Source organism: Phoca vitulina, unplaced genomic scaffold (assembly GCF_004348235.1).
Source record: "Phoca vitulina isolate PV1807 unplaced genomic scaffold, GSC_HSeal_1.0 scaffold16, whole genome shotgun sequence".
Classification (NCBI taxonomy): domain Eukaryota; kingdom Metazoa; phylum Chordata; class Mammalia; order Carnivora; family Phocidae; genus Phoca; species Phoca vitulina.
Window position 1 is genome coordinate 25269810 of NW_022589719.1, and position 27882 is coordinate 25297691.

General features: G+C 36.8%; 2 protein-coding genes and 1 pseudogene across 2 annotated transcripts; all 3 read right to left on the reverse strand.

Annotated features, from left to right (window-relative positions):
* LOC116638650 overlaps positions 1-555 on the reverse strand; it is a 12134-nt pseudogene extending 11579 nt beyond the window's left edge.
* A 12276-nt stretch (positions 556-12831) lies between these two features.
* Positions 12832-13761, reverse strand: LOC116638083 (olfactory receptor 5W2). The gene is given in 1 exon segment (XM_032413800.1): positions 12832-13761. A coding segment is annotated over 1 exon segment (930 nt).
* Positions 13762-19829: 6068 nt separating this feature from the next.
* Positions 19830-20768, reverse strand: LOC116638651 (olfactory receptor-like protein OLF1). The gene is given in 3 exon segments (XM_032414754.1): positions 19830-20236; positions 20239-20450; positions 20452-20768. Coding segments are annotated over 3 exon segments (936 nt in total).
* Between the last annotated feature and the right edge of the window lie 7114 nt (positions 20769-27882).

A 27882-nucleotide genomic window follows, 5' to 3' on the forward strand; every position in this document is an offset into this window, starting at 1 on the left:
AGAGGAGAGGTAGGACATCACAGAAGAAATGGTTAATCACATTCGACCCACAGAAACATAACCGGAATGTTAGTATCGTATTTACTGAAGCATCCACAATTCCCACCATGTAAACCCCAGCCATGAGCAGGGAGCACACACTGCTGGACATGTTGACTGTGTAGAGCAAGGGGGTGCTAATGGCCTTGTACCGATCAAAGGCCATCACTGCCAGAAGTAGACACTCAGAATCTACAAAGGAACAGCACACCAACCATTGCAGAGCACAGCCATAGAAGGGAATTGACTTGTTCTTGGCTAGGAAGCCTACCAGCATCCTGGGTTCAATTGCTGTAGAATAACAGAGGTCGCTGAAAGAGAGATGGCTGAGGAAGAAATACATGGGTGTGTGAAGGTGGGAATCCATTCAATTAAAATGATCATCTGGAGGTTTGCAACAAGAATGATGAGATAGACAATTAGAAATGTGATAAATAGAGTCGCTTTAACTCCAGGGTCATTGCTAATTCCCAAGAGAAGGAATTCATTCACAGAAGAGCAATTTTTTCCATCCATTCTTCTTGATTCTTCTAAAATGCTACAGAAATAATCAAGAAATGGTAGAGCAAAGTTTTAACTCTTCTTGACACTCAGAAAACTATCATCTCTAAATTGAAAGGGATTTATTTCAGTACATCATATTCTTTATAGTCTTATTCTTTAGACAGTCAGACAAGTTTCATTGTTATGTTGCTGACAAAAGCAAAATGTTTGGGAAAGATCTTAGAGAAAGTTTGATTCCAAATTTGGATATCATCCATAAGGTATATGATCTGTGTGCACCTGCATTGCTTTATCCCAGTGGGCAATCATGAATGAAACTCATTACAGGTCAAATGTAATATGAAAGCAATACCTAAATTAAAAACAAGGCTGGAATATACATTCTTATATTTTAAAAATAAATAGCTAATTGAACACAAATGATTACATTTTCTGAGTTCTTTAAGTATCATGATTTTTTTAAGCCTCTGTATTAAATTCAGAAACAATGAACGTATCTCTGATTTAAGAATAATGAGCAATATGTTTGTGACTATCCCCATCCACAATGTTTTTAGTATTTATTTAGACATTAGATATATTTTAATAAACTTTTCTCTAGTAATATATTACTATTTTGTCACGTTTTTATTTTTTACATGCAGGAGTAACCTGGTGCCAAAGGACATTTTTCTTGATCAGTAAAAAAAAAAAGAATACTAAAAACAAGTGGAAACTACAGTGTTTCACACATACTTTTCCATCTCTTTGGATTTTAAACCTGACTTGTTTATTAAAAATAGAGATGGGTGGGCACCTGGGTGGCTCAGTTGGGCACCTGGGTGGCTCAGTTGGTTGGGCGACTGCCTTTGGCTCGGGTCATGATCCTGGAGTCCCAGGATAGAGTCCCGCATCGGGCTCCCTGCTCAGTTGGAAGTCTGCTTCTCCCTCTGACACTACCCCCCTTCTTGTGCACTCTTTCTCTCACTCTGTCAAATAAATAAATAAAATCTTTTAAAAAAACAGAGATGGGAACAAGAGTAATAAATGTATCTTTTATAGGTGTGTGTGTGTGTGTGTGTGTGTGTGTATATATGCCCCTGTCTTTCTGTTGAAAGGTGAAAACTGGAATATGGATGCTCTGATTTTGTTTTAGCTTTGAATAAATACAATATGTGGTTCATATGGGGTTGAATTTACACAAGTTAGCATTTGTGTTTTGATACGATACCTCAAATATTACAGATAAAAATAGAAAAAAATATTAACTTTGCATATACCCTTTCGTAGATATTAAAAAACCCACTGTTTTTTTTTTTTAATTTTGATTAGGATATAAATAAGTAAAATTGTTTATTTGCTTATCAAAATGGATGTGATTCACCTTGCTTAAATGAGAAATACCTCCTTTTTTGCCACTAGATTGCAGAGTATTAACCAAAGGAAATAAGTAAAAAAATCATTTATAATTTTTTAAAAATTTGATTCCTCGTTTTTCCAAATATAAGCATTTTTTTCTTGATTTTTTAAATTTAGTGACTCAGAAACCTACCTGTGATGGGTAACTCCTTCTGTGCTTGCCCCTAGCAGCTGCACCATACAGACAGATTGCATTTTATTTGCACTCAGTGTCATTTGGGGCTGAAGTCTCTCATGCCTTGGCCTCACACTTTTATACTATACAAATCTGATTAAGTAGATTTCTAGTTCTGTGTTTTCCCTCATGAATATTGCAACAATTCCAGCAAAGGCTGAGTTTCAACTCTTTGCACTTGCACCAAATGGATCTTTAGGAAGATAAAATGATTTTCATAGTATGATTCATTGCTGTTCTGAGTCTACACCGTCTTCCTCCAGTCAGATGAGACTTCTAATGTAACTCAGAGACCTTCTACTTAATTACTTTATCTGTTAATTATTATCTATTCTGTTTAATTTATTACATTAATAAGTTTATTAAATAAAATTATTTTCCTGTTAATTATTGCTTACCCTTATTTTTATCCTGTTTCTTTTATTTCTGAAACAAACTCCTTCACCTTCCCACTTAGAAACGGAACACTTCTTCAATGGTTATATTAAATACATTTTTTTTCATTAAGTACGTGTGATTCCATTCCTCCAACCACATCATCGAACCGGATTTCAATTATTTTATGACTATCATATCCACTGTGCATAGCACACTTTTCCTTGCATTATCTTTACTTTATTCAGCTATGTGTCTACATTGTTATTTCTTTAGTAATAATAGCTGCATTAAGCTTATTTCTGTATATCCTACAGCCCTAGCACCAGCTCTGGTACAAGTAATGTCTAATTGAATCTTTGTTCTGAAGTATTTTAGGTGGATAGGCTCATGGGTGATAGACAAATAGTTGAAATACAGAGATTTTACAAACTGTTTCAACTAATATAGATCATATATTACATGTGTGCATGGAAGAGGATTTAAGAAAAACCAAGGTTCTATTCGTTTCTTAAAAATTTTGTTTGCTTTTATTTATTCCAATTTTTACAAAGTTGAGAAGTATTGGAGTGTAATTTTGTGTCCTCTCCAAATCCCTTCCAATAGTTGTGATGCAATGCTCAATGATCCCTGAACCTTTTCCTGTCCTCTTGGCCCCCGTCACTATTGATGATTATCAGCAATAACCAGAGCTAATCAGTCCTTCACACTGACCTGACTGGTATAAACTTTCAACTACCTTTCCTTTCTGTAATGTGAAATTCAACTCTCTTTTCAATCAGTGCATTTTGTTCTGTGTGTGCTTGCAAAGAATAAGAAAAATTCATTCATACATACTTATGTATTTAATTTGAATATATGAAAAGCTAATAACAAAATAATGGGAAAATGAGAATTTTCAAGATTCTACTACTGACTGATGGTAGTTGTGTCTAATTAAAGATGGTTTCAAATTCTCTGACATTTCTCCCATGGACACATGATGTCTTCCCCCCCCTCCCCCATTAAATTGGGTTAGCCTTTGACTGCTTTGATGAATACAGTATGGAAAAAATAATTATCTTTCTGGGACTAGTTTTCAAGAAGCATATACTTTTTTACTAATATATTATTTTAACAAAGTTAATAATAATCAAAACTAGAAACAAAGAGATAATCATGAATAGGGGAACAAATTAATGGATTAAGATAGTTCCATGACATGGATCATTATAAATCATTAAAAGGAATATATTGGAGTCCTTTATATTGGTGCAGAAGGATTTGCAAAAGACTAAAGTTAATTGGGAAATTTAACATGCAATGAATCATATATACACTATTTTCTGAAAAGCAAATGATGATCATATATTTACTAATGAATGAGCATGGTGAAAAATAAGAAAATATAAAGAACAAGCTGTTATCATAGGTCATGGGATTTTTGAAGTGTACATTAGGAAAAAAAGATGTAGCATACTGGAGATGAATGTGTGAAATAAAGTAATGAAGGGAAAGATTATCCACTAAGAAAGTACAATTCAAAAGTCTGTAAGATTATCTCATTTTTAAAAATTACATGTTTGTGTATGTGTGTGTGCGTTGCATCTGTGTGTGTGTGTGTGTTTTCATTTATGTATTTCCATGAGGCTCTTATTTCCTAGTTTTACTGAGATACTGACATGTAAGATTGCACAGGTTTCTCCCACTTTTTGAAAGTTTGTGTCATACCACTTCGTTTTTACAAAGACTACATTTGTACCTGTTTTTGCTAACTTGCCTGATGTGCGGAAGTCACTCAGCTAGTTTCTTGATCTCTTTCAGAAGGAATTGTAGCTAGTCCTTTGGTGTGTCCGTGGGAAGCGAGGTTTTGGAGCTTCCTATGTTTCCCTATTTAAAGACTTCCCCTTGGCCCTGATAATACTGCCTTTGGAAATAGCTATTTGCCGTCAGTCCCTGGGGATAGGTGAGAAGGATGTGATGTAGAGTGACTAAGAAGGGAAGGGAATGATGAGGATTGAAGTAGACAGGTGAGAATACATAAAACCTTTTGATATGGTGTCCTCTATTTATGTAAAATACCTAGATAGTCATCACAGGCCATCTGCCCCAGCTTCTATTTGAGTCACGATTCCCTAAAAAATATTTTTCCATAATGTTATTCAATTTCACAAATTCAGAGAGAGAAGGCCCACAACTAATTGAATCAGTCAATTCTACTTTTGTAATTCTATTTATAGGGCTTAAAATGTCCTATTCTTCAGTTTAAAACCACTAGAGCTGATAAAACAACTAATACATAGATCAATCAGTTTTTAGATGCTGTAATATATAGTTGTCGTAAGGCAGAGAGATAAGTTAATCATATTACAGGTTTACACACTCTTAATTGGTAGTAATCCACTGAAACCCCATACTTTTTGGACAATGCATTTCAAACAGTGTTTTCTACCTAGCTGCTACTGATAAGTAATAACTCCAAAAGAGTATGTGTTAATTGGAAAAAGATCATACAGGTGGAAACCCTTACAGCCTTTTATAAAAAAATAATAGTAATAAAATTCTCCATAGGCTTTTTTCCAGCATGATACTTTGTGAAAAGTCGGAACATCCAACAAGTGCTCCTTTGAAAACCAGAGAATCTTCTTAGGCTTTATTTCTATTCTGAAATGTTTTCACGCAAAGGCATTTTGCAATAGCAGCTAGAAAATCTAAGACATTCATTGGCTTTTTTTATTAATTATTATTATGTTATGTTAATCCCCATACATTACATCATTAGTTTTAGATGTAGTGTTCCATGATTCATTGTTTGTGCATAACACCCAGTGCTCCATGCAGAACGTGCCCCCTTTAATACCCATCACCAGGCTAACCCATCCCCCCACCCCCCTCCCCTCTGGAACCCTCAGTTTGTTTCTCAGAGTCCATTGGCTTTTAACTTCTACAATGGTAATGGTTAATTAAGAGTGTCTTTGAGCCTTACACGGTCCTTCAAATATATGCCATATATATGTTGTCTCAACAGGCTGATGCAGTGCTTTGATTATTAGAAACTAGAACAGAGACAGATGATATCAATAAATAGCAAGAATGCACTTGGTACATGGTTTATAGATATAATTGTTAGAATATTCTTTCTATTCTGCTTAAAAATTGGCAGGGATAGTGTTTTTTTGTCATTTCTCTTTCTCTTTCACACACACACAAACACACGCAGATATATCTATATCTATCTATGTCAATCTATCTATATCTATCTCTCTCTCTCTCTATAGAGAGAGATATCTATATATACATCTGAATTCAAATCAAATATCTTTTTTGGCCATATTTAACAGACAGTGATTGCTTTTAAAATTTGTAACATGCATTAAATAGGGTATCACCATAAAACCCTTATTTTGAGTTCATGTCTTTATTATAAAAATAATACGTTTAACTGGAAACGTATTTAACTGGAAAAAAGTCAACCTGAATAAAAATGACTGATAATGTGTTATTTCTTTTTGAAACTGAGTAAGAAGAGAGTAACCATTTTTGTTCAATGACACTTAGGACTTAAATCTCTAAAGTCTATTCTAATTCACTATGTGGTAAAAATATGCAGTTAATTAAGATTTTCTCCACAATAAATGAGACAACTTTGTTTATGTGAACTGAACATTTTTATTTTTATGAAGAAGGAAATTAACTAAAAAAAAAATTAAATAATAAAACCGCAAAAAACATATGTTAATATCTACAACTGAACTAGTGATGTTTTTCTTAGATGCAAGAAGGACACACTGACCCTCCTTTTTCCTCCTGAAAGCAGGAACTAAATTTCCCATGTGAAAAGTTCCCTCCCCTGTACCAGAAAGGAGAGAGACATCTTTATCGCCAGAGAAATTCAGATTCGAAAAGGATATATAAATAACCCTTGTTACTTCTTTACTAGTTTACGACCTAAAGCCCAAACTTCTTTGTATTGTTTCTTTGTATAGAACGCATAAAAGCTGCCTGCTTTGGTCACTGAGTCTCATATTTCTATGAGTACCCGAGCATACGAAATTAATTTTGTTTTCTCCTGTTAATCTGTTTTATGCTAATTTAATTATTAGAACGGCCAGAGAACCTGGAAGGGAAGAAAGGGAAAGTTTCCCTTCCCTGTAATATACAATCTTTATATCATAAATAACTTGAAATGAGTGGAAGTGTGCATATATAATTCCTCTTGTGCTGTGTTTCTTTATGGAAATCCTTAGAAAATGACTTACGGGAGAAAAGAGACCATTTTGGGGAGTTACTTTCAAATGCTAGGAGTTTTCATAAATTATTTCTTTTGTTACTATGAAATATCACATATTTACTACGTTATCTCCTACATTCCAACTGGTTATTAACAATCTCCTCATACAGATACAGACACCGGCATCTGAAGTCTCACAGATACTAGGGTTTTCCGGCTGCAAACCTCTTGCTCTCAATAGATTCCTGATGACAGCATCATGAAATAAATCCCTCTTAGGAAATAATTCTCTCCGTTAATCTCATGGAAGACTCATGGGCGCCTGGGTGGCTCAGTTGGCTCAGGTCATGATCCCAGAGTCCCAGGATGGAGTCCCACATCGGGCTCCTGGCTGGGTGGGGAGACTGCCTCTCCCTCTGACCCTCTCCCTTCCCTCTCATGCTGTTTCTCTCTCTCCCTCATTCTCTCTCAAACAAATAAATAAATGAAATCTTAAAAAAAAAATAATTCTTAGGGCGCCTGGGTGGCTCAGTTGGTTAAGTGTCTGCCTTCAGCTCAGGTCATGATCCTGGAGTCCTGGGATTGAGTCCCACATCGGGCTCCCTGCTTAGCAGGGAGTCTGCTTCTCCCTCTGACCCTCCCCCCTCTTGTGCTCTCTCTCTCAAAGAAATAAAATCTTAATCTCATGGAAGACTAACGTGTGTTTACCTTAAAGTCTCGTTTGAAAAGTAACTAAACCAGTGATGACAGATTTTCAGGGTCTAAACCACTGAGAGTTCCTCTAAGTGTGCTCTGTGATGCAGTGGGATTTCAGCCTGCGCGGTTCATGACGGAGGGAAGCATAGAAGGAGGGTCACCAGATGGGGACATGCTCTGTGCTATATATTACAACTGACCTCTAGAACATCACTGACATTGGTATGAAGAGAATGTAATGTGGAGGGGGCTGCATTGCATAATTCTGGAGAGTAAATCGAAAATAAGAAAAGTGGTGGCCATGAGGCTGTGCACCATGGCAGCCCCAGGGGATGCTCTCTGGACTGGTCATATCCTGAGTGACGTTTTACAATATGCTAATCAGGACAACACATGACACCACAGATTGCTACTGTTGATAGATATTTCCACATAATGTGTAATAATTATGCACACCCACTATATTTTCTGAGTCTTAATGTAGTTAATTTAATTGCTACTAAACCAGTAAATGCATAAGCTAAGGAGGGAAGGAAGTAAGCTGTATTAGGCATATACGAGTTTCTGTTCTTGAGTCCTCCGGGTACTCTCCTATTTATTCAGAAACTTCACCTGAGAGTTAGCAGGGGCACAGGATTTCTTCTTGTTTGTTTTCTTTTTTTTTCTCTCTCTCTCTCTTCTATTGGTATGTTGTTTTTGTTCGCTGCTTTCTATAAAGCTAGAACAATCCTCAACAAAATTAGTACACTTTTAAATTTGGAAAGTGTGATGGTCCCAACACTAAGATACCAAAAGTATCACTGTGGGAGATATTAGGGATGCAAGGCGAAACCATGTAACCAATTGCTACTAATTGCCCAAGAGTTAAACTCAAGAAACTGATGCATTTGTGTTACCCAAGACATTTTCTACCATTGTTTACTTCTTTGGTACATATTTGGAGGATGTGGAATTGTCCTTGGTCCTTTCTTCTGATTCCTTTCAAATTAATTGTTCCCTCAGGCACTCCCCTGCCTAGAGGGACTTGAAAATCCCTCAGGTTCCATTTTTGTTCAACTAGGACCTAACTTTAGCCTCTCAAACAGGGCTTCCCCTCAAGATCATGTAAACTAACTTCCCTTCAGAATACTCCTTCCCATGATTTACACCTGAGCTTGTGTGACCACACGTTAGATAACTTAATTCCCGATGGATCTCAGTTTTCATTAAGAATAGAGTTATAAATAATTGAAAAAAAGAATGTTTTTAGGAGAAATTCTATACATGAATTACAAGCAACTGAGAAAAGATTATCTCTAACTACAGGTTTCTGGACAACCCTGGTGATACTAAAGCAATACTCTGTAGGCAAGCATCCACCCAGAAGATCACACTTTTCAGAATATAGTTATCTGTCCCTGAAACATTGAGTAGCATGACAAAGGGTTCCTGGCATGATGCTGGTACCAAAATACGCTAACTTTCCCTGCTGCTGGAGGAAAGACTGGAAGTGCCCGTAGGTGGATAAAGGCATTGTTCTCTAAGCAAGTCAGAATTTTTAATAACATGAAGAATGTGCACAGAGGTATTCTATGACATATGTGCATTACATCAATTTTATGGATATATTATGAACATCACTTACTGTGTGCAAGGAACACAAGATTTAAGAAAAACCCTGTGGTTGCTTACAATCTGATAGAAAATATATTTTGTTTTTGGAAAATATATTTAGAGTATCATATATATATGATATATATAGATAGATAGGTATAGATATAGATATTTCTAGAAAATTTTTATTTGAGAAAGTATACTGCAAATATTTTCAGAAACAAAGATTCCCTTCACTCAGAACCAGGCCAAAAAAAGAACACTACTAGCATCTTCAGAAATCATCCCTAGAACCACCACAAAGTGATGTGTAGTGTGATAGGTTAATTTGTAAGTTGTTTTTTTTTTTAATTTCATAAGTTGGTCGTTACTTTATTTCTTAATGTTTCCAATTTTTATATAAATTCTAGTTAGTTAACATATAGTTAACTACATATATATATATAACACATATATATATATGTTAACATATAGTTAACATATATATTAGTTTCAGGAGTAGAATTAAGTGTTTCATCACTTCCATATAACACCCAGTGCTCATCACAAGTGCTCTTCTTAATACCCATCACCCATTTAGCCCATCCCCCACTCACCTCCCCTATAGCAGCCCTCAGTTTGTTCTCTGTAGTTAATAATGTCTTTTATAGTTTGCCTCCCTCTCTTTTTTTTCTTTCTCCTATGTTCATCTGTTTTGTTTCTTAAATTCCACACATAAGTGAAACTATACGGTATTTGACTTTCTCTGACTGACTTGTTACACTTAACAAAACACTATCTAGCTCCATCCACGTCGTTGCAAATGGCAAGATTTTATTCTTTTAGATGGCTGAGTAATATTCCATTGTATTTATGTATAATATTCCATTGTGTTGGGATATATATATATAACCTCACTATAGGTGGAATTTAAGAAACAAAACAAAAGAGCAAAGGAAAAAAGAGAGAGAAAGAGAGATAAACCAAGAAACAGACTTCTAACTATATATGGAGATATCTTAGTTGTTTTTAGTCTAATACTATGATAAATAACACAATGATGAATGTTTTTGTACATGTCTTTGGGCAGACATAGTCACTCATTTCACTTCAGTATAAATCTTGGAATAGAATTTTATGTCACAAGACATTTCTGTGTTCAGCATAGACAAGCATAGAGCTTTACAAAGTAAAATGCCAGTTCTTCTCCCTACTCTCAGTGTGTAAGAGCCATGGTTGCTCCAAATCCTCATCAATACTCAGCATTTCAATTGTTTACATATTTTGCAATTCTGTAGGTGAGTCATAATATACTACATTTAAGTATTCATTTTTATTCTTTGAATACCAAGAAAGTTGGATATCCACTTGAGAAGTGTCTATGAAATTCTGAATTTGCATAACCGTCCACTAAAATGGCTCATATTTACAAGCACTTGGCCTTCTGAAATTTATATTACCTGGCTTTAAATTTAGGGAGAGGAAGCCCACAATTAATTGGTATCAGTCAATTCTATTTTTGAAATTCCATTTCTATTTCTCAGTTCAAACCCCCTAGATCTGATAAAACAGTCAATATGTAGATCAAATCAATCTTTAGAGGCCGTAAAATATGGCTGTCATAAGGGAGCAAGGCTGGTTAATCAGATTACATATTGAAATCCTCTAAGTTTAAACAACAATCCACCCACACTCTATTTTTCTTGGACTTGTGTATTTAAAACAATTTTTTCTTCCATTCTGCTGCTCATAAGTAACAATTTCAAAAGTGTATGTGTTCATTGAGAAAATATGGTACAGATGGAAATCTTTAAAGCCTTTATTAAAAAAAATAAATTTCTTTGCAGTTTTTTGTTTTTTTTTTCCCCCAGCATGATACCTAGTGACAGGTCAGTCTTCCACAAATGTCCCCTTAAAAAGCAGAGGAGCTGTTTCATCCACTCTGAAGTGTTTCTGCACAAAAATATTTTAAAATAGCAGCTACAAAATCTAAGAAATTCAATGGTTTTTAGCTTCTACAATTGTAATAGATAATTAAGAGTGTCCTTGGGTCTGATATGGTTTTTTAAACATAACGATATTTCCATGTTATTTCAACAAGCTGCCTTTTGCTTTAACCATTAGAAACTAGAGCAGAGAAAGATGAAATAGACCAATATCAAGAACATACACAGACGAATGCTCTTTACATCTAGTGTAATTAATATGTAGGTCTTTATTGATCCATTACTTTAGTATCCACAACCATTTTATGATTTTATGTACTTTCTTAAAAGTTATAATATATATAACATAATATAATATATAATATATATATTCTGGCCCCATGACTTACAATCATATAATTATGTTTCTAACTTATAATAAATACTCAAAAATATTATCTGGTGTTTTTAATTTATTATTTATTTGCTTTTCCATTTTGTTTCCTAGCGTGTATGCAGGTGTTTTGGATAATGGGGATGAAATGTTCAATCCTTGACCAAGAATGCTTCCGGTCTCATATTAGAAGCAGTGATTTAATAAACAGAATGATATTAAAACAGTGTTTAAAGGAGATGTTTTACTGTGCATTACAAAAATGGACATTTATCCAGGACTGAGAAGGGACAAGGAAAGAAGGAAATTTCCCTGGAGCATTGATAGAGGAATTGATTTTTGATAATTATAGGACAATGAAGTATTTTACCAAGGCCCCTTCCACTACTCTTTATAACCTAACCATTTGACTTATTTTCTTCTTTTTTTTCCCCAGCATTCTTAGGATAAAATTGACATATGGCATTGGGCCTTTTTAAGGTATACAATGTGTGTTTTGATATATGTATAATTTGTGAAATCATCATTGCTGGTAAGGTTAATAAATTCATTACCTTACTTAGTTACCAATTTTTTGTTGTGTTGAGGACATTTAAGAGCAAATTTTTAGCAAATTTCAGTTACACGATACAGTATTGTTAACTATAGTCACCATGTTGTACAGTACATTCCCCCAAACTTATTCATCTTATAGCAGGATGGCTGTATTATTTGACCAACATCTTCCCATTTCCCCCACTCCCCAAGCCCCTGGTAATCACCATTCCACTCTTTGCTTGTATGAGTTTAACTTGTTTAGATTCCACATATAAGTGAGATCATACAGTATTTGTCTTTCTCTGTCTGACTTATTTCACTTAGCATAACTTCCGTCCTCAAGGTCCATCCATGTTTTGGCAACCATACTTCTTTACTTCTAAAAAGTCACCACTTGTTCACCTCAAGATGTCTCTAATTGTCAGATAGTCTGCCTATTATCTTTACGTCTCCCAACTTGCATCTTTTGAGATCTGAGACTCAGTAGCTCTAGCCAAAGAAGCCTTTCTTTTACTCTAGATTTAGACATTTTTTTTGGATAAAAGCCCCATGTTTTTACTTCATAATGAGTTTGAGACTCGCAAATTACTTGGTGTTTAGGTAAGTAATGTTGGTTACTTTGAATAAACTATAAGATTCATTAGGATGAACACTACTAGATGTACCATAGGATATAAAGCACTTACATACTCAAGTTCACTTAGTAAACACACAATACATCTAAGTGTAATAAATTGATGTTTGAAAGAAAGAATGAACAAATAAATATCTGGCAAAATTAGAAAGGTCAGAAAAGCTTTCCACAAAGTGGGAGTACTATATATAAAATATAGACACATAATAAAGTATGATATATTTAGGGAAATGCAAAATTATAGTGATAGGGCTTTAAAACAAACTCATTTTGTTAAATTAAAGTTTTTGAGACAACTTTGTTTCTCTTGTGTTATGCAATATAATTTTACAAAAACAACAACCACAAAGCATGTGTATGTGATATAAATACTTAAAACCACTTTTTAATTTTCAGTTTTTTCAAGGCCTCTTTCACATCCTTGTTCCGTAGGCTATAAATCAGTGGGTTTAATGTGGGAATCACAAGGGTATAAAACAATGAGGTCATTTTATCTTGATCAAGAGAGTAGGAAGAACTCGGCCGGAAATACATGAAGAGCATGGTTCCCTGGAAAATCGCAACAGCAGTTAAGTGGGAGGTGCAGGTGGAGCAAGCTTTGAACCTCCCTTCAGCAGAGTGGATCTTCATGACTGATAGGGTTATATAACAATAAGAGATGAGAACTCAAGAAATGGTACTCAGTTCAATGAAGCCAAAAACGGTGAATAATGCCAACTCATTGATCTCTGTATCTGAGCAGGAAAGGAGGTAGAGTGGAGGTAAATCACAGAAGAAATGATTGATCTCATTCGATCCACAGAAACATAAGCGGAATGCTAAGGTTGTGTGTATCAAAGCATCTGCCGCTCCCAGCATGTAAACTCCAGCCATGAGCAGGGAGCACACTCTGTTGGACATGCTGACTGTGTAGAGCAAGGGGCTGCCAATGGCCTTGTACCAATCAAAGGCCATCACTGCTAGAAGTAGACACTCGGAATCAGCAAACATACAGAAGATCAAAAATTGAAGAGCACAGCCCAAGAAGGGGATTGATTTGTTTTTGGCTAAAAGGTCTACCAACATTTTGGGCCCAACTGCTGTGGAATAGCAGAGGTCACAGAAGGAGAGGTGGCTGAGAAAGAAGTACATAGGTGTGTGAAGCTGGGAATCCATTCTAATTAAAATGATCATTCCAAGATTTGCAACAAGATTAATGAGACAAACAAGAAACGTTGTAAATAGGGTCACTTTCATCCCAGGGTTATTGGTAATGCCCAAGAAAATGAATTCTGTCAAGGATGTGCAATTTCCTTCATCCATTCTTCTTTATTCTTGTCTAAACTTTTGAGAAAATGATCAATAAAATGATAGATGCACATACAACTCTTCTGACAACCACACAATATCTGTAAAGCAGAACACAATTTCTTCCTGCAATTGTCTTGTATACTCATAAAATTACTTGGTCAATAGTCACTCTTTAAAGACACATTACTATCTAATGTGGCAATAATAAAAAATATCTATGGTAGGTGGTTGAGGGACTTTGATCTAAATCTAGATGTCATTTATAAGGTATGAGACTTTCTACAAGCTCTTTCATTTCTCAGAGCATTACCTCCCTTGTGTCAAGGAAGATATTTGGATGAATTGATATCTCATTACATCTTCAAAAATTATATGGAAGGGGGCGCCTATGTGGCTCAGTTGTGAAGCGGCTGCCTTTGGCTCAGGTCATGATCCTAGAGTCCTGGGATTGAGCCCCGCATTGGGCTCCCTGCTCTGCGGAAAATCTGCTTCTCCCTCTCCCACTCCCCCTGCTTGTGTTCCCTCTCTCTCTGTGTCTCTCTCTGTCAAATAAATAAATAAAATCTTAAAAAAAAAATTATATGGAAGAAACACCAATGTTAGAGAGACCAGGCTATAAAATGTAGGACTAAGCAATTTTGTATGCTTGAAAATGTTCCATGAACACACAAAAAAGAGTATATTTATTATATCTTCAAAAAACATGATTAGGTTAAAAGATTTTTTGTATTAGTTTTAGAAACAATGATCATGTCCCACACTAATAATAATGAAAATAATTATGTTAATGATCCTGGTCTGAGTTGTCTTTATTATTTGCTGAGACATGAAGTAAGCATTATTGACCTTTCTCTAGAAGTGTATTATTGCTTTGCCACAGTACTCATGACCTATTTGTGGAGTGGTCTGGTGCTGAAGGAGGAGTCTTTTAACCAAAGAAAAGTTCTAAAAAAAGAAAAAAAAGTAAAAACAACAGAATTTAACACATACATTTGCTTCTCTTTGGATTTTGAATGGACCTCTATATTAAAAAATGGAAATAAGATGGGGAGCCTGGGGGGCGCGGTTGGGTAAGCGTCTGATTCTTGATTTTGGCTGAGGTCATGATCTCAGGGTCGTGAGGTTGAGCCCCAAGTAGGGCTCCCACGCTAAGCATGGAGCCTGAGATTCTCTCTCTCCCACTCCCTCTGTCCCACCAACCCTGTTCTCTCTCTCTCTTAAAAAAAAAAAAAAAAAAGGAAACAAGATGAGGAACTATAAATGCTTCTGAGAGACACAAGCTTCTCTTCCTTGTGTGTGTGTTTATGTATGTCATGTGTTTACATGTACATCTGTCTCTGTTGTACATGAGAATAAGAAGTGGACAATGGACTTGTTCTTTAGACCGAAGTAAATACGGCATGTGGTTCACACGAAGATGCATTTGTGCATGTTGTTACTTGTAAAGTGTAAAATGTAAAAAAATATTATTTTTTAAATAAAAAAAAAACAAAACAAAACACTTCAATCCATGTATATACTTACCCAGTGATGAAAGGAATAGAAGCTTTCCTATAAAATAAAATAATTAAAAGTTATATTGGGAATACTAAGTTTAGACAGATGCTTTCAGTTTTGAAAAGAAAATAATTTTGGCCATTAAATTGCAGAGTTTATTTAGTTGAGTAAACAGGCAAAAGATGCTTTATTTAAAAAAAAAAACTCTTTTTTTTTTCCTAAAAGGTAAGTTTTTTCCCCCCATATTCTTTAAATTAGAACCTCAAAGCCTACCTGAGATGAGCAGGTCTTTGGTGGCCAAACAATAGGCAGCTAGCATTTTATTTCAGCAGGTGCATTTGGGACTCAAATCTCTGAAGCTACCGCCCTTAGGTTTTGATGTTACACAAACATGTCATTAATTATATTTCTGGTTCTGTATAGCCCCCTGTGAATGCAGAAACAACTTTAGCAAAGGCTGAGCTTTAATGCTTCACTACTGTCACCAAGTTGATCTACGCCAGGAAGAATACCCCAAATTATTTTTATAGTATGCTTCAGCTTCTCTGAATTTATATCATTCTCCTCTAGTCAGAGAGGAAATCTAATGAAACCCAAGTCAATCCTTTAATCATTTCTAGCTCCTTTCCATTGTTCATTTTGTTTCTTCTGTATTTGAAACACTCTCTTTCACACCACATTTAGGTATGTTACTACAATTCGATGGTACTTTCTTTTTTATTGAAGTGTCATTGATTGCTGTAAAATTTACCCTTTCAGAGTATACAGTTTTTTTGGTTTTTAACATATTTTCAAGGTTGTTGAGTCATCACCACTATCTAACCCCAGAACTGTGAGAAACCCATACCCATTAGGTGCCATACCCCTCGCCCCCTCTCCCAGCTCCTGAAAACCACTAACCCACTTTCTAGTCTGCACACTGCCCACTCTGGGCATCTTGTATGAACAACGTCATATACATGCATTAAGTCACCTGGGGCTTCTTTCCTCTGGCCTAATTTTTTCAAGGTTCATCCATGTTGCTGCTTGTGTCAGAATTTTGTTTCATTTTATAGCTGAATAATATTTCATTTTATGGAATTAACATTTGGTTAATTCATACATCAATTGCATGAACATTTGGGTTGTTTCTGCATTTTGACTATTGTGAACAATGACACTAAAAGCATTCTTGTCAATTGCACCTTGCTTGCCAGGCTGCTCTCCTCAGGGAGCATTTCTTCCCATCCGCCGACTACATATCATTCACCATTTCATTGGCTTTGGGATTCCATCACCTTCTCTATACTTAGTACATTCTTTATTGAATTATGTTCCTTTTTGTATGGGTAAAAATTATATATAAAAATATATAAAATATACTACATTTGAGACTTCAGGAATAAGACCAATGTTTAGATTTTGTGTTCTCTAAACTCCCTAGTACAGGCATTTGCAAAAGTGGTTGCTTTCTAAATATTCATTGCTGAGTCTTTCTGGCTATTTGAAATGGAAGGTGATGTGCAAAGAATAGTGGTATGTTGGATTTGGGGATTTTTCTATTAATATATCTCATATGTGCAAGGATAATGCATTTAAAGAAGTTCACCTAGATGCTGATAATTCTGAAAAAGGAGAGAAAAAGAGGTAGTCCCTCTCTTATTATTCCTAATGACCCACTAAAGAAAAGTTTGCTTCCGGTCCTTACAATTTTAGGGCTGTTGGTCTTTGTAAATAAATAAATAAATAAATAAATAAATAAAAAGTAATTCTTACAACAGGGAACACATTAGTTCCATTCAACTAATACCAAGACTGCTATCTGGTCACTTTGAGACCCTTATGCTTCTTACTCAACAGGCAGAAAGAGGTTTCTTTACCAGTTGGGGTGATCATTCTTGAATATAAAGGGAACAGGTGATCATTACTATAGAGTTGGGGTGGTGGGGTGTGTTCCTGGAATGCAAGAGAGCCTCTAGGAGCACCTTTTAGAATTCCATATCTAGGATTAAAAAGTTGACAGAAAACTGTAACTGTCCCAGATAGAAAGAACTAATAATGTTGCCTATACTTGAGGGATAAAGGTTTGGGCCACTTCACAAGACAAGAAGACAAGGCAACTGGGATGCTCATTGAAATTAAAGGAAATATGGAAGAGGTTGTGGAGAAAAGGAAATTCTATGTGCCAGCTATGATCATGTGGCCAGTAGTGAAAACAAGACTGTAGGAGTTATGGTTGTGATTTTCCCTTGTTTTGATATAAATAAATATATTAACCAATATTTCCACCTCTCCCATCCCCGTGCTTCTTAACACAAGATATGGTGAGAAGGTTTAAACTTCTATCTTAAATTTTTTGTAAGTTATAGGATATCAAAGGCGTAGGGTATCTCTTAGCTAGAAGGACCCTAGACCACCCCATAAGGATAAAATGGCATATAAAACTTTGTGTAGCCTCTTTTTCTTTCAGTTGTATGCATGCATCTGTTAAATATAAGCATACCTTTGCTGTTGTCTTATTTGAACATTGATTGTGATTGTGAGATGTGTCTCTGAAGAACATGTTGAAAAGGGGTGGATTATTTGGGATCCTGCTGCCAATGTGGTTATGGCTGGGATCTGCGTTTCCCAAATCTTTCCAGTGTGGTTTCAGGTTAGAATTAGTAAAAAGAAATTTGCAGGAGGTTCAGGCATAAACCTCCTATTTCCATAATGTTTATGGTGGTTCTGCTTTTATTACCTAAATGATGATTCAGCAGCTTCAGGAATACAGGGACCACACAGGCCTCAGCAAAAACCATAGAGGAAGGCCTAGCTAAGTGGGTGGCCTCGGAAAGTTCTGACTGTGCTGGACCTAAAGTACAAATTCAGGCCTTGCTGACTACCATGCAGTCTTGGAAATTTAGCAGGTGCCCGGAACCCCCCGGGGATGAATATAGGATGCTCCCAGTGGGAGAAGCCGTGTGGGCCATCTAGAAAGCTCAACAAATAACAACAGCCCTTCTGACCTTGAAAAAATTCTGATACCCTGTATTTTTAGTTATTTCTTCACTTGGAAACAGCTCTATTTTCTCCTAAGTGGTGTAATATTTAGTGATATAATTATTGAGCATGAAAAGGCAGTGGTGTTGCAAAACTAAGATTTTCATAGGCAGCTGGATATGTAATATTGCACCGTGAACCCTCTCACCAATAGATGCTTGCATATGTTAAGAGCTTAGCGAACATGAAAAGCTGTTGATAGATACTCATCTGTATGGCTCTGTGTGAGTCTCTATAATCTTGGCCAAGCAAATCTTGGCTAAGTAAATATAAATTTAATATTAGAGTATATTGGTGGGTGTGTAGTTGTGAGTGACTGCTCTCTTCTTAGCGAGTGAAACAACAGAAATGCTCAGGAGAAGCCTTGTTGGTCTGAAATCCAAAGATTCCTAGGGGAATTTAAAACTGACAATGATTTGGGCTGTATCTTGTGGGGATTTTTGCAGCAAAGATTACATGGATTTAAACATACTTTTTAAACCTTGATATTTCTGGGTCAAAGCTTGTATTTATTATCATAGAGACAAAAATAATATAGTAACAAAAAAATAATGTACAGTATAAAATATCAGTTACTGAAATACATTTTGCAGAGACATGCCTCTAATTTCAGTCTTCAGATGTCCCACCAGGGCATGTGGGTTGATCTCTTCATGGATATCCAGGTGATATATTGGAGAGCTGATTCTGTTTCTGAGATGCCAGAGAAAGATGTTCCATCCCTCTAATAATACTTTGGTGTATAAAATATGAAAGATCGACAGGGAAACAAATCCAATAGTTTGCCTTGCAATTAACCTATATTCTTCAAGGTGCTATTTAGAAAAAGTTTCCAAATTCCTTTGGAGTAGATTGCGTATAGAAGGTTAGCATCATATTGCTGAACTGAACTGAAGAAAATAGATTTGATTTTGTATTATTGCTTCCATTACATCCCTGCCTCTTACCATCTCATTGTACAATATACATTTTAAATAATGTGAACTATTATAAAAATATATATAATTAACATCTATCAAGGGCCAAAAGTGGTACAGGTACTATTCACAGCATGTGTTCAGTTAATCATCCAACAATTGATGACATGTGTACTATATTCTCCCCATTTTACAGATAAGTTAATTGAGGCATAGAAAAATGAAGTAACTTGTTCAAAATGCCACTCACTAGCCGGATACGGAGCTGGCATAAGAACCAAGGGAATCTGGCCTCCTCCCTCATCCAGTAATCTACCATGTAACTGAGATATATTTCACATGAACAAACACATGAGCACACACACACACACTTTTCTGATTTATTTATTATATCCTTGAGACAACCTGATAAAACACCTTTTAGCATTAACTCCAAGTGAGTAATCATTGAATGGTAGTCTATTATTTAGCAGCAATTTTGAAACTTTTAAATGTTTTCTTATGTCACGGGGTTATGACTTGAATTTGGCTGTATGAAAACCAGGTGCTGGATAATATCTCTTGTGGGTCTGCTAGTAGGCATGTTGCATGTTCCCAATTACAGTTTGCAACTGGGGATTTAGATGAATCTCAGAACATTATAGTTCATAAAGAATCCACCTTTAACCTTATAGCTCTCTTAGCAGCATCCTGTACATCTTTATTTCTCAAACTATAAATCAAAGGATTCAGCACTGGGATGATAATGGTGTAGAACACGGAGATAATTTTATCAGTGTTGGGAGAATACAGGTAGCTGGGCCGTGAGTAAATGAAGAGAAGGGTCCCCAGATAGATGGCCACAGAAGTCAGGTGAGAGGCACATGTGGAGAAGGTTTTCTTCTTCCCACTGGAAGAGCGGATCTTCAAGACTGAACGAAGGATGAAGAAGTAGGAGATGATGACAATGAAACAGATAATTTCCACTGAGCTGCCGTAAGTGGAGAGAAGCCACTCATTAACTGATGTGTCTGTGCCGGATGGCTTAAGCAGGGGAGGGTGGTCACAGAAAAATGATTAATGACATTTTTATCACAGTACTTCAGAATAAAGGCAAAGGATGTGTGAACCAGGGAACGCATGTTACCTCCAATGCAGGACAAGACAATCAACCATGTACAGATGCTCTGAGACATCACAACTCGGTATGGGGTTATATACGGTATATACGGTAAAGGGTTACAGATGGCGACATGGCGATCATATGCCATGGCAGCCAAGATAAAGGAAAAAATAAAACTGTAGGGCACAGCCATAATAAGAGATACCTTTGTTTTCTGAGAGGAAATTGAACAGCATTTTGGGAACAATGACTGAGGAGTAACAGAGGTCTGCAAAGGAGAGGTTGCTAAGGAAAAAATACATAGGGGTTTGAAGGTGAGGATCGATCCTGATTAACATCATCAGTCCAATGTTCCCCGTTAAAATCATACCATACAATGTCAGAAACATAAGGAATAGGACAATCTGCAGTTCAGGGTGGGTCGGAAACCCTAAAAGAACAAACTCAGTCACCAAAGTGTAGTTTCCATCCATCAATTCCATATTCCGTGTTGTTTTCTTTCTATGAGAATTCTAACATCCTAAAATGGTACACTGAGGGAAAGAGAAAAACAGGTATAATTACGTGGTTATTTTACTGTTGCAGTGAACAAACAAACAAGCAAATAAAGACTCCAAGCCCAAACTTCCTTTCAAATATAAACCCTGAGAGATGTATTTCAGAATTTAGTAACTGTCAGATCCCATGTTCAATAGTTTTATCTTATTTGTTTGCTGAATAACTCTGTCTTCCATTGGATAGTTGGCTTCTGCATGTAGGGATCTGATTTTGCTTACTTTTTTGTACCCAGATATAGCACAATAGCTGGTTCAGGGGATTAAAGTGATGGATTAATGGATGGACTAATAATGATATGAAGAGAAGAAAAATACACTTGTTATTAAACATAAATTGACTTTAGAGTCTGCCTTAGAATGATAACTGTAGAGCAATTTGCTCTTTCTTTCCAGGATTTAATAGATAGTAGTATGCTGTACCCTAGGCAGAGCAGTGCTGGTCATTTTGTTAATATGAAGTAAAGGTGATATTAATGAAGTGAAAACAAATGCCATTAAAATCAGCTGTGAGTATATTTTTGATAGGAAAGTGTGTAGGGTGAATCCACAAATCCTATCAAGATAATAAGCCAAAATGGGATGCCTGGGTGGCTCAGATGGTTAAGCGTCTGCCTTCGGCTCAGGTCATGATCCCAGGGTCCTGGGATGAGCCCCATATGGGGCTCCCAGCTCAGCAGGGAGTCTGCTTCTCCTTCTCCCTCTGCCTCTTCCCCTGCTTGTGCTCTCTCTTTCTCTGTCTCTCTCTCTCCCTTTCTCAAATGAAAAAATAAAATCTTCAAAAAAAGAAGATACTAAACCAAAATGATTAAATTAATCATTTCTCTATCTTTGGCATTTATTAGAATTCTTGGCTTCTAGTGAGTGCCTGATGAATATTAGTTGACTGACTGAATAAAGTGGGCAAAAAATTTAGTAATAAGTTGGCTTCTAATTCAAAAATATTACTGTATATGGCCTCCTCACTGATTATATGTTCTGTGCAAACAAAAATAGCTCCCATTTATTTTTATGCTAGTATAATTCAGGGTGTTGAGTCTAAAAATTCTGTCAATGCTTGCTTCAGGGATCTCAGAATTTTTCCAGGAGTAGAAAAAAAAATGGAGCTTGAGCTTGAAGTACAAAAACTTTTCTCTTAACCTCAAAAGATGTACTTGGAAATACATAAAACAAACAAGCCAAGTATTCAATGATCCATGGTAATATTGCCAGGAAGGGAACAAAATTGTTTTGGGTTGTTCTCTCATTTATGTAAAACCTATTCTTTCAGTGACAGTGGTGTGAACTTCATTTGTTTGTGTCATATAATCATTCAAACACCCTAGGGCACAGGCACAGAGAAGCCTAAGGGAACCAGAAGGATTAATATACTGTCATGTTATTTCCTCAGAGTGTGAATGAGATGCAGGACTACAATAGGACAGTGGTTCATTTATTCCTATGTCTGTTTCCAAAGTCATCAAGATATTTGGAAAAGATAAGATTTTACTTTAGAGTTAGTAAGAATTTGGTTAGAATCTCATCTTGGCCACATGTGAGATGTGTGACCTAGTGCAATTTAATGTATATACCTTCATCTATACTGTAAAAATGACAGGTATCTCAGACAGTTGCTTCATGGGTTAGAAAAAATTATGTCTGTCTCTATCTATCTATCTATCTATCATCTATCTATCTATCATCTATCTATCTATCTATCTATCTATCTATCTATCATCTATCATCATCTATCTATTTATCTATCCATCTATCATCTATCATCTATCTATCTATCTTTCTATGTGGTCACATTTTAGAGAAACTGACACATGGTATGTAAACAGCACACAGTTTCAATTGCTCCCTTGTTCTCTTCCATCCTTAGCTTATGAGCAGTGCTAGGTGGCAAGGCTTTATTAACAATGGCTGTCACTTATACAATGATTACCACATGCAATGCAATATTCTAAACACATTATATATAATTTGTCTCTCACACACACACACACACTAACAAAATTACAGTGCAGTTTTTGTCAATGTTCTCTTTCTTTTACAGATGAAGAAACTAAGGCACCGAGAGTTTGAGAGGTAAGACGTGATAGAAAAAGATCGAAACCCAAGCTCTTGACTCCAAAGCCTTGTGATATATTGGCTCTCTATAAAGCTGCATTCTTATTACTAATTTCATATTTTGGATAAGAATATTGAGAGTAATATGTCATGTCATAAGCTACTCATTGATGGGCATAATTCAAGTCCAGGTGTGTCCAAGCCAAAGCTCATGAGACTGACCATGAAGGTGGTTGGAATATTAAGGGGGTGGCCACCACGAGACAGGCTGAGTTGCTGAAAGGGGGAAGAAATGCTTACATGTTACGAACTCAATAGGAGATTGAAGAAAAGAACAGCAGCAACTCTCTGAACAGAAAAGCGACCACTTTCTGGAAGGTAGGACATGCGGAGAAGTGAATCCGAGGTGATATTCAGGAGGATAGATGGCAGGGGAGGGGGCCTCCATCTGCCAATACTGGCAAGTGATAGAGCCGCGGAGCACAAAATCGGAACTTTTAGAAGTCAGCTCTGCTGAGGGAAGTCGCTCCAGTGGCTAAGCTGGGGGTGGAACTCTCGCGGGACAGTGTGGTCTCAGGAGCCTCAGGGTCACAGAAAGACCAGGGGTGCCTGAGCGCGGCAGAGCTCCCAGGTATCAGAGCGGGGAAGCTGGCTGCAGAGACGGAGCCGAGGCGCGGGCTCTCAGCTTGGGGTTGCCATAAACCGTGATCCACGGCACAGTCAGGCCACTGCTCCTCCAGCAGGGACCCAACAAGCGGCAGATCCGGGGAGACTCCCCTTCCTCCCCTGGGAGGAGCGGCGGGGGAGTGCACTGCAGGGATCTGCTGGGTTTGGAGACTCCACACGGGTTGTGTGCCAGAGATAGAAGTGCTCGGTCACTGGTTGGGTGAGCACGGAGTGCGGCCAGAGACCAGAGAGACCGGAGCGACTGACTACTTTTCTCTGCGGGTGCGTTGAGGAGCGGGGCCCCGAGTTCTCTTCTCCTCCAGGGTGGAGATTGGGAGGCCACCATTTTCACTCTCATCCTCCAAAGCTGTACAGAAAGCTTGCAGGGAACAAAAGCTCCCGAGAGCAAACCCGAGCAGCTTACTTAGCCCAGACCAGGCGAGGGCTAACAGGCAAAGACATTTGGGAACCACGGCAACAGGCCCCTCCCCCAGAAGATCAGCGAGAACAGCCAGGCAAGACCAAGTTTACCGATCAATGAGAACGGCAGAACTCCAGAGCTCGGGGAACACTGCACATAGAATCCACGGCTTTTTTACCCAGATTCTTTAGTCTTTCAAAGTTAATTTTTTAAATTTTCTTTTTTTTCTTTTCTTTTCTTTTTTTTTTTTGATTTTTCTTTTTCCTTTTTTCAACCAACATCTTACCAATCCCTGTTTTAAAAATCATTTTATTTTTCATTTTTAGAGTCATATTCTATCCCTTTATAGTGCTTAACCTTATTTTTGGTATATATATAAGTTGTTCTCATTTAAATTTTGGGGATACAGTTTCTTCTAAAAGACCAAAATATACCCTAAATCTCTAGTGTATGGCTTTGCTCTAGTCTCCTGCCTGATCACATTCTCTCCCCCCCTTTTTTAAATTTCCTCTTCTTTCTTTTTTCAACCAACTTTATCTTATCAATTCCTTCTATAAAATCTTTTATAATTTTCATCTTTACAGTCATATTCCATCCCTTCATCATATTTACCCTTATTTTTGTACATATATAATCTTTTCTTTCTTTAAAATTTCGGGAGGCAGTTTCTTCTAACAGACCAAAATACGCCCAAAATCTAATGTGTGACACTGATCTATTCACCAGCCTGATCATATTTGATCATATTCTTTTTTTATCTTTCTTTTTTCTTTCTTTCCCTTTCTTTTCCCCCAGTTTCAGGTCTCTTCTGATTTGTTTAGTGTATATTTTTTAGGGATTGTTGTTACCCTGTTAGCATTTTGTTCTCTCATTCATCTATTCTCCTCTGGACAAAATGACAAGACAGAAAAAATCACCTCAAAAAAAGAACAAGAGGCAGTATCAACTGCCAGGGACCTAATCAATACAGACATTAGTAAGTTGTCGGAACTAGAGTTCAGAATGACAATTATAAAGATACTAGCTGGGCTTGAAAAAACCATGGAAGATATTAGAGAAACCCTTTCTGGAGAAATAAAAGAACTCAAATCTAACCAAGTCAAAATCAAAAAGGTTATTAATGAGGTGCAATAAAAAATGGAGGCTCTAACTGCTAGGATAAATGAGGCAGAAGAGAGAATTAGTGATATAGGAGACCAAATGATGGAAAATAAAGAAGCTGAGAAAAAGAGAGATAAACAACTACTGGACCACGAGAGCAGAATTCGAGAGATAAGTGATACCATAAGACGAAACAATATTAGAATAATTGGGATCCCAGAAGAAGAAGAAAGAGAGAGAGGGGCAGAAGGCATATTGGAGCAAATTATAGTAGAGAATGTCCCTAATTTGGGGAAGAAAACAGGCATCAAAATCCAGGAGACACAGAAAACCCCCCTCAAAATCAATAAAAATAGGTCAACACCCAACATCTAATAGTAAAACTTATGAGTCTCAGAGACAAAGAGAAAATCCTGAAAGCAGCTCAGGACAAGAGATATGTAACCTACAATGGTAGAAACATTAGATTGGCAACAGACCTATCCACAGAAAGGACTGGCATGATAGATTCAGAGCACTAAATGAGAAAAATATGCAGCCAAGAATACTATATTCAGCTAGGCTGTCTTGAAAATAGAAGGAAAGATAAAAAGCTTCCAGGACAAACAAAAACTAAAGGAATTTGCAAACACAAAACCAGCCCTACAAGAAATATTGAAAGCGGTCCTCTAAGCAAAGAGAGAAACTAAGAGTAACATAGACCAGAAAGGAACACAGACAAGATACAGTAACAGTCACCTTACAGGCAATACAATGGAACTAAATTCATATCTTTCAATAGTTACCCTGAACGTAAATGGGTTAAATGCCCCAATCAAAAGACACAGTCTATCAGATTGGATTAAAAAAACAAGACCCATCAATATGCTGTCTGCAAGAGACTCATTTTAGACCCAAAGACACCTCCAGATTGAAAGTGAGGGGGTGGAAAACCATTTACCATGCTAATGGACACCAAAAGAAAGCTGGGGTGACAATCCTTATATCAGACAAATTAGATTTTAAACCAAAGACTATAATAAGAGATGAGGAAGGACACTATATCAAACTTAAAGGGTCTATCCAACAAGAATTAACAATTGTAAATATCTATGCCCCTAACATGGAAGCAGCCAATTATATAAGCCAATTAATAATAAAAGCAAAGAAACACATCAACAACAATGCAATAATAGTAGGGGACGTTAACACCCCACTCACTGAAATGGACAGATCATCTAAGCAAAAGATCAACAAGGAAATAAAGACTTTAAATGACACACTGGACCAAATGGACTTCACAGATATATTCAGAACATTCCATCCCAAAGCAACAGAATACACATTCTTCTCTAGTGCCCATGGAACATTCTCCAGAATAGATCACATCCTAGGTCACAAATCAGGTCTCAACTGGTACCAAAAGATTGGGATCATGCCCTGAATATTTTCAGACCACAATGCTTTGAAACTAGAACTCAATCACAAGAGGAAAGTTGGAAAGAACTCAAATACATGGAGGCTAAAGAGCATCCTACTAAAGAATGAATGGGTCAACCAGGAAATTAAAGAAGAATTTAAAAAATTCATGGAAACCAATGAAAATGAAAACACAACTGTTCAAAATCTTTGGGATGCAGCAAAGGCAGTCCTAAGAGGAAAGTATATAGCAATACAAGCCTTTCTCAAGAAACAAGAAAGGTCTCAAAAACACAACCTAACCTTATACCTAAAGGAGCTGGAGAAAGAACAGCAAATAAAGCCTAAACCCAGCAGGAGAAGAGAAATAATAAAGATCAGAGCAGAAATCAATGAAATAGAAACCAAAAGAACAGTAGAACAGATCAACAAAACTAGGAGCTGGTTCTTTGAAAGAAGTAATAAGATTGATAAATCCCTGGCCAGACTTATCAAAAAGAAAAGAGAAATGCCCCAAATAAATAAAATCATGAATGAAAGAGGAGAGATCACAACCAACACCAAAGAAATGCAAACAATTATAAGAACATATTATGAGCACCTATAGGCCAGTAAATTAGATAATCTGGAAGAAATGGATGCTTTCCTAGAGATGTATCAACTACCAAAACTGAACCAGGAAGAAATAGAAAACCTGAACAGACCTATAACCACTAAGGAAATTGAAGCAGTCATCAAAAATCTCCCAACAAACAAAAGCCCAGGGCCAGATGGCTTCCCAGGGGAATTCTACCAAACATTTAAAGAAGAATTAATACCTATTCCTTTGAAACTGTTCCAAAAAATAGAAATGGAAGGAAAACTTCCAAACTTGTTTTATGAGGCCACCATTACCTTGATCCCAAAACCAGACAAAGACCCCCTCAAAAAGGAGAATTACAGACAATATCCCTGATGAACATGGATGCAAAAATTCTCACCAAAATACTAGCCAATAGGATCCAACAGTACATTGAAAGGATTATTCACCATGTATCATATGACCTCACTGATATGAGGAATTCTTAATCTCAGGAAACAAACTGAGGGTTGCTGGAGTGGGGGGTGGGATGGGAGGGATGGGGTGACTGGGTGATGGACACTGGGGAGGGTATGTGTTCTGGTAAGCGTTGTGAATTGTGCAAGACTGTTGAATCTCAGATCTGTACCTCTGAAACAAATAATGCAATATATGTTAAGAAAGAAAAAAAGAAGAAGAAGAATGTAGCAGGAGGGGAAGAATGAAGGGGGGGAAATCGGAGGGGGAGAAGAACCATGAGAGACGATGGACTCTGAAAAACAAACTGAGGGTTCTAGAGGGGAGGGGGTTGGGAGGATGGGTTAGCCTGGTGATGGGTATTGAGG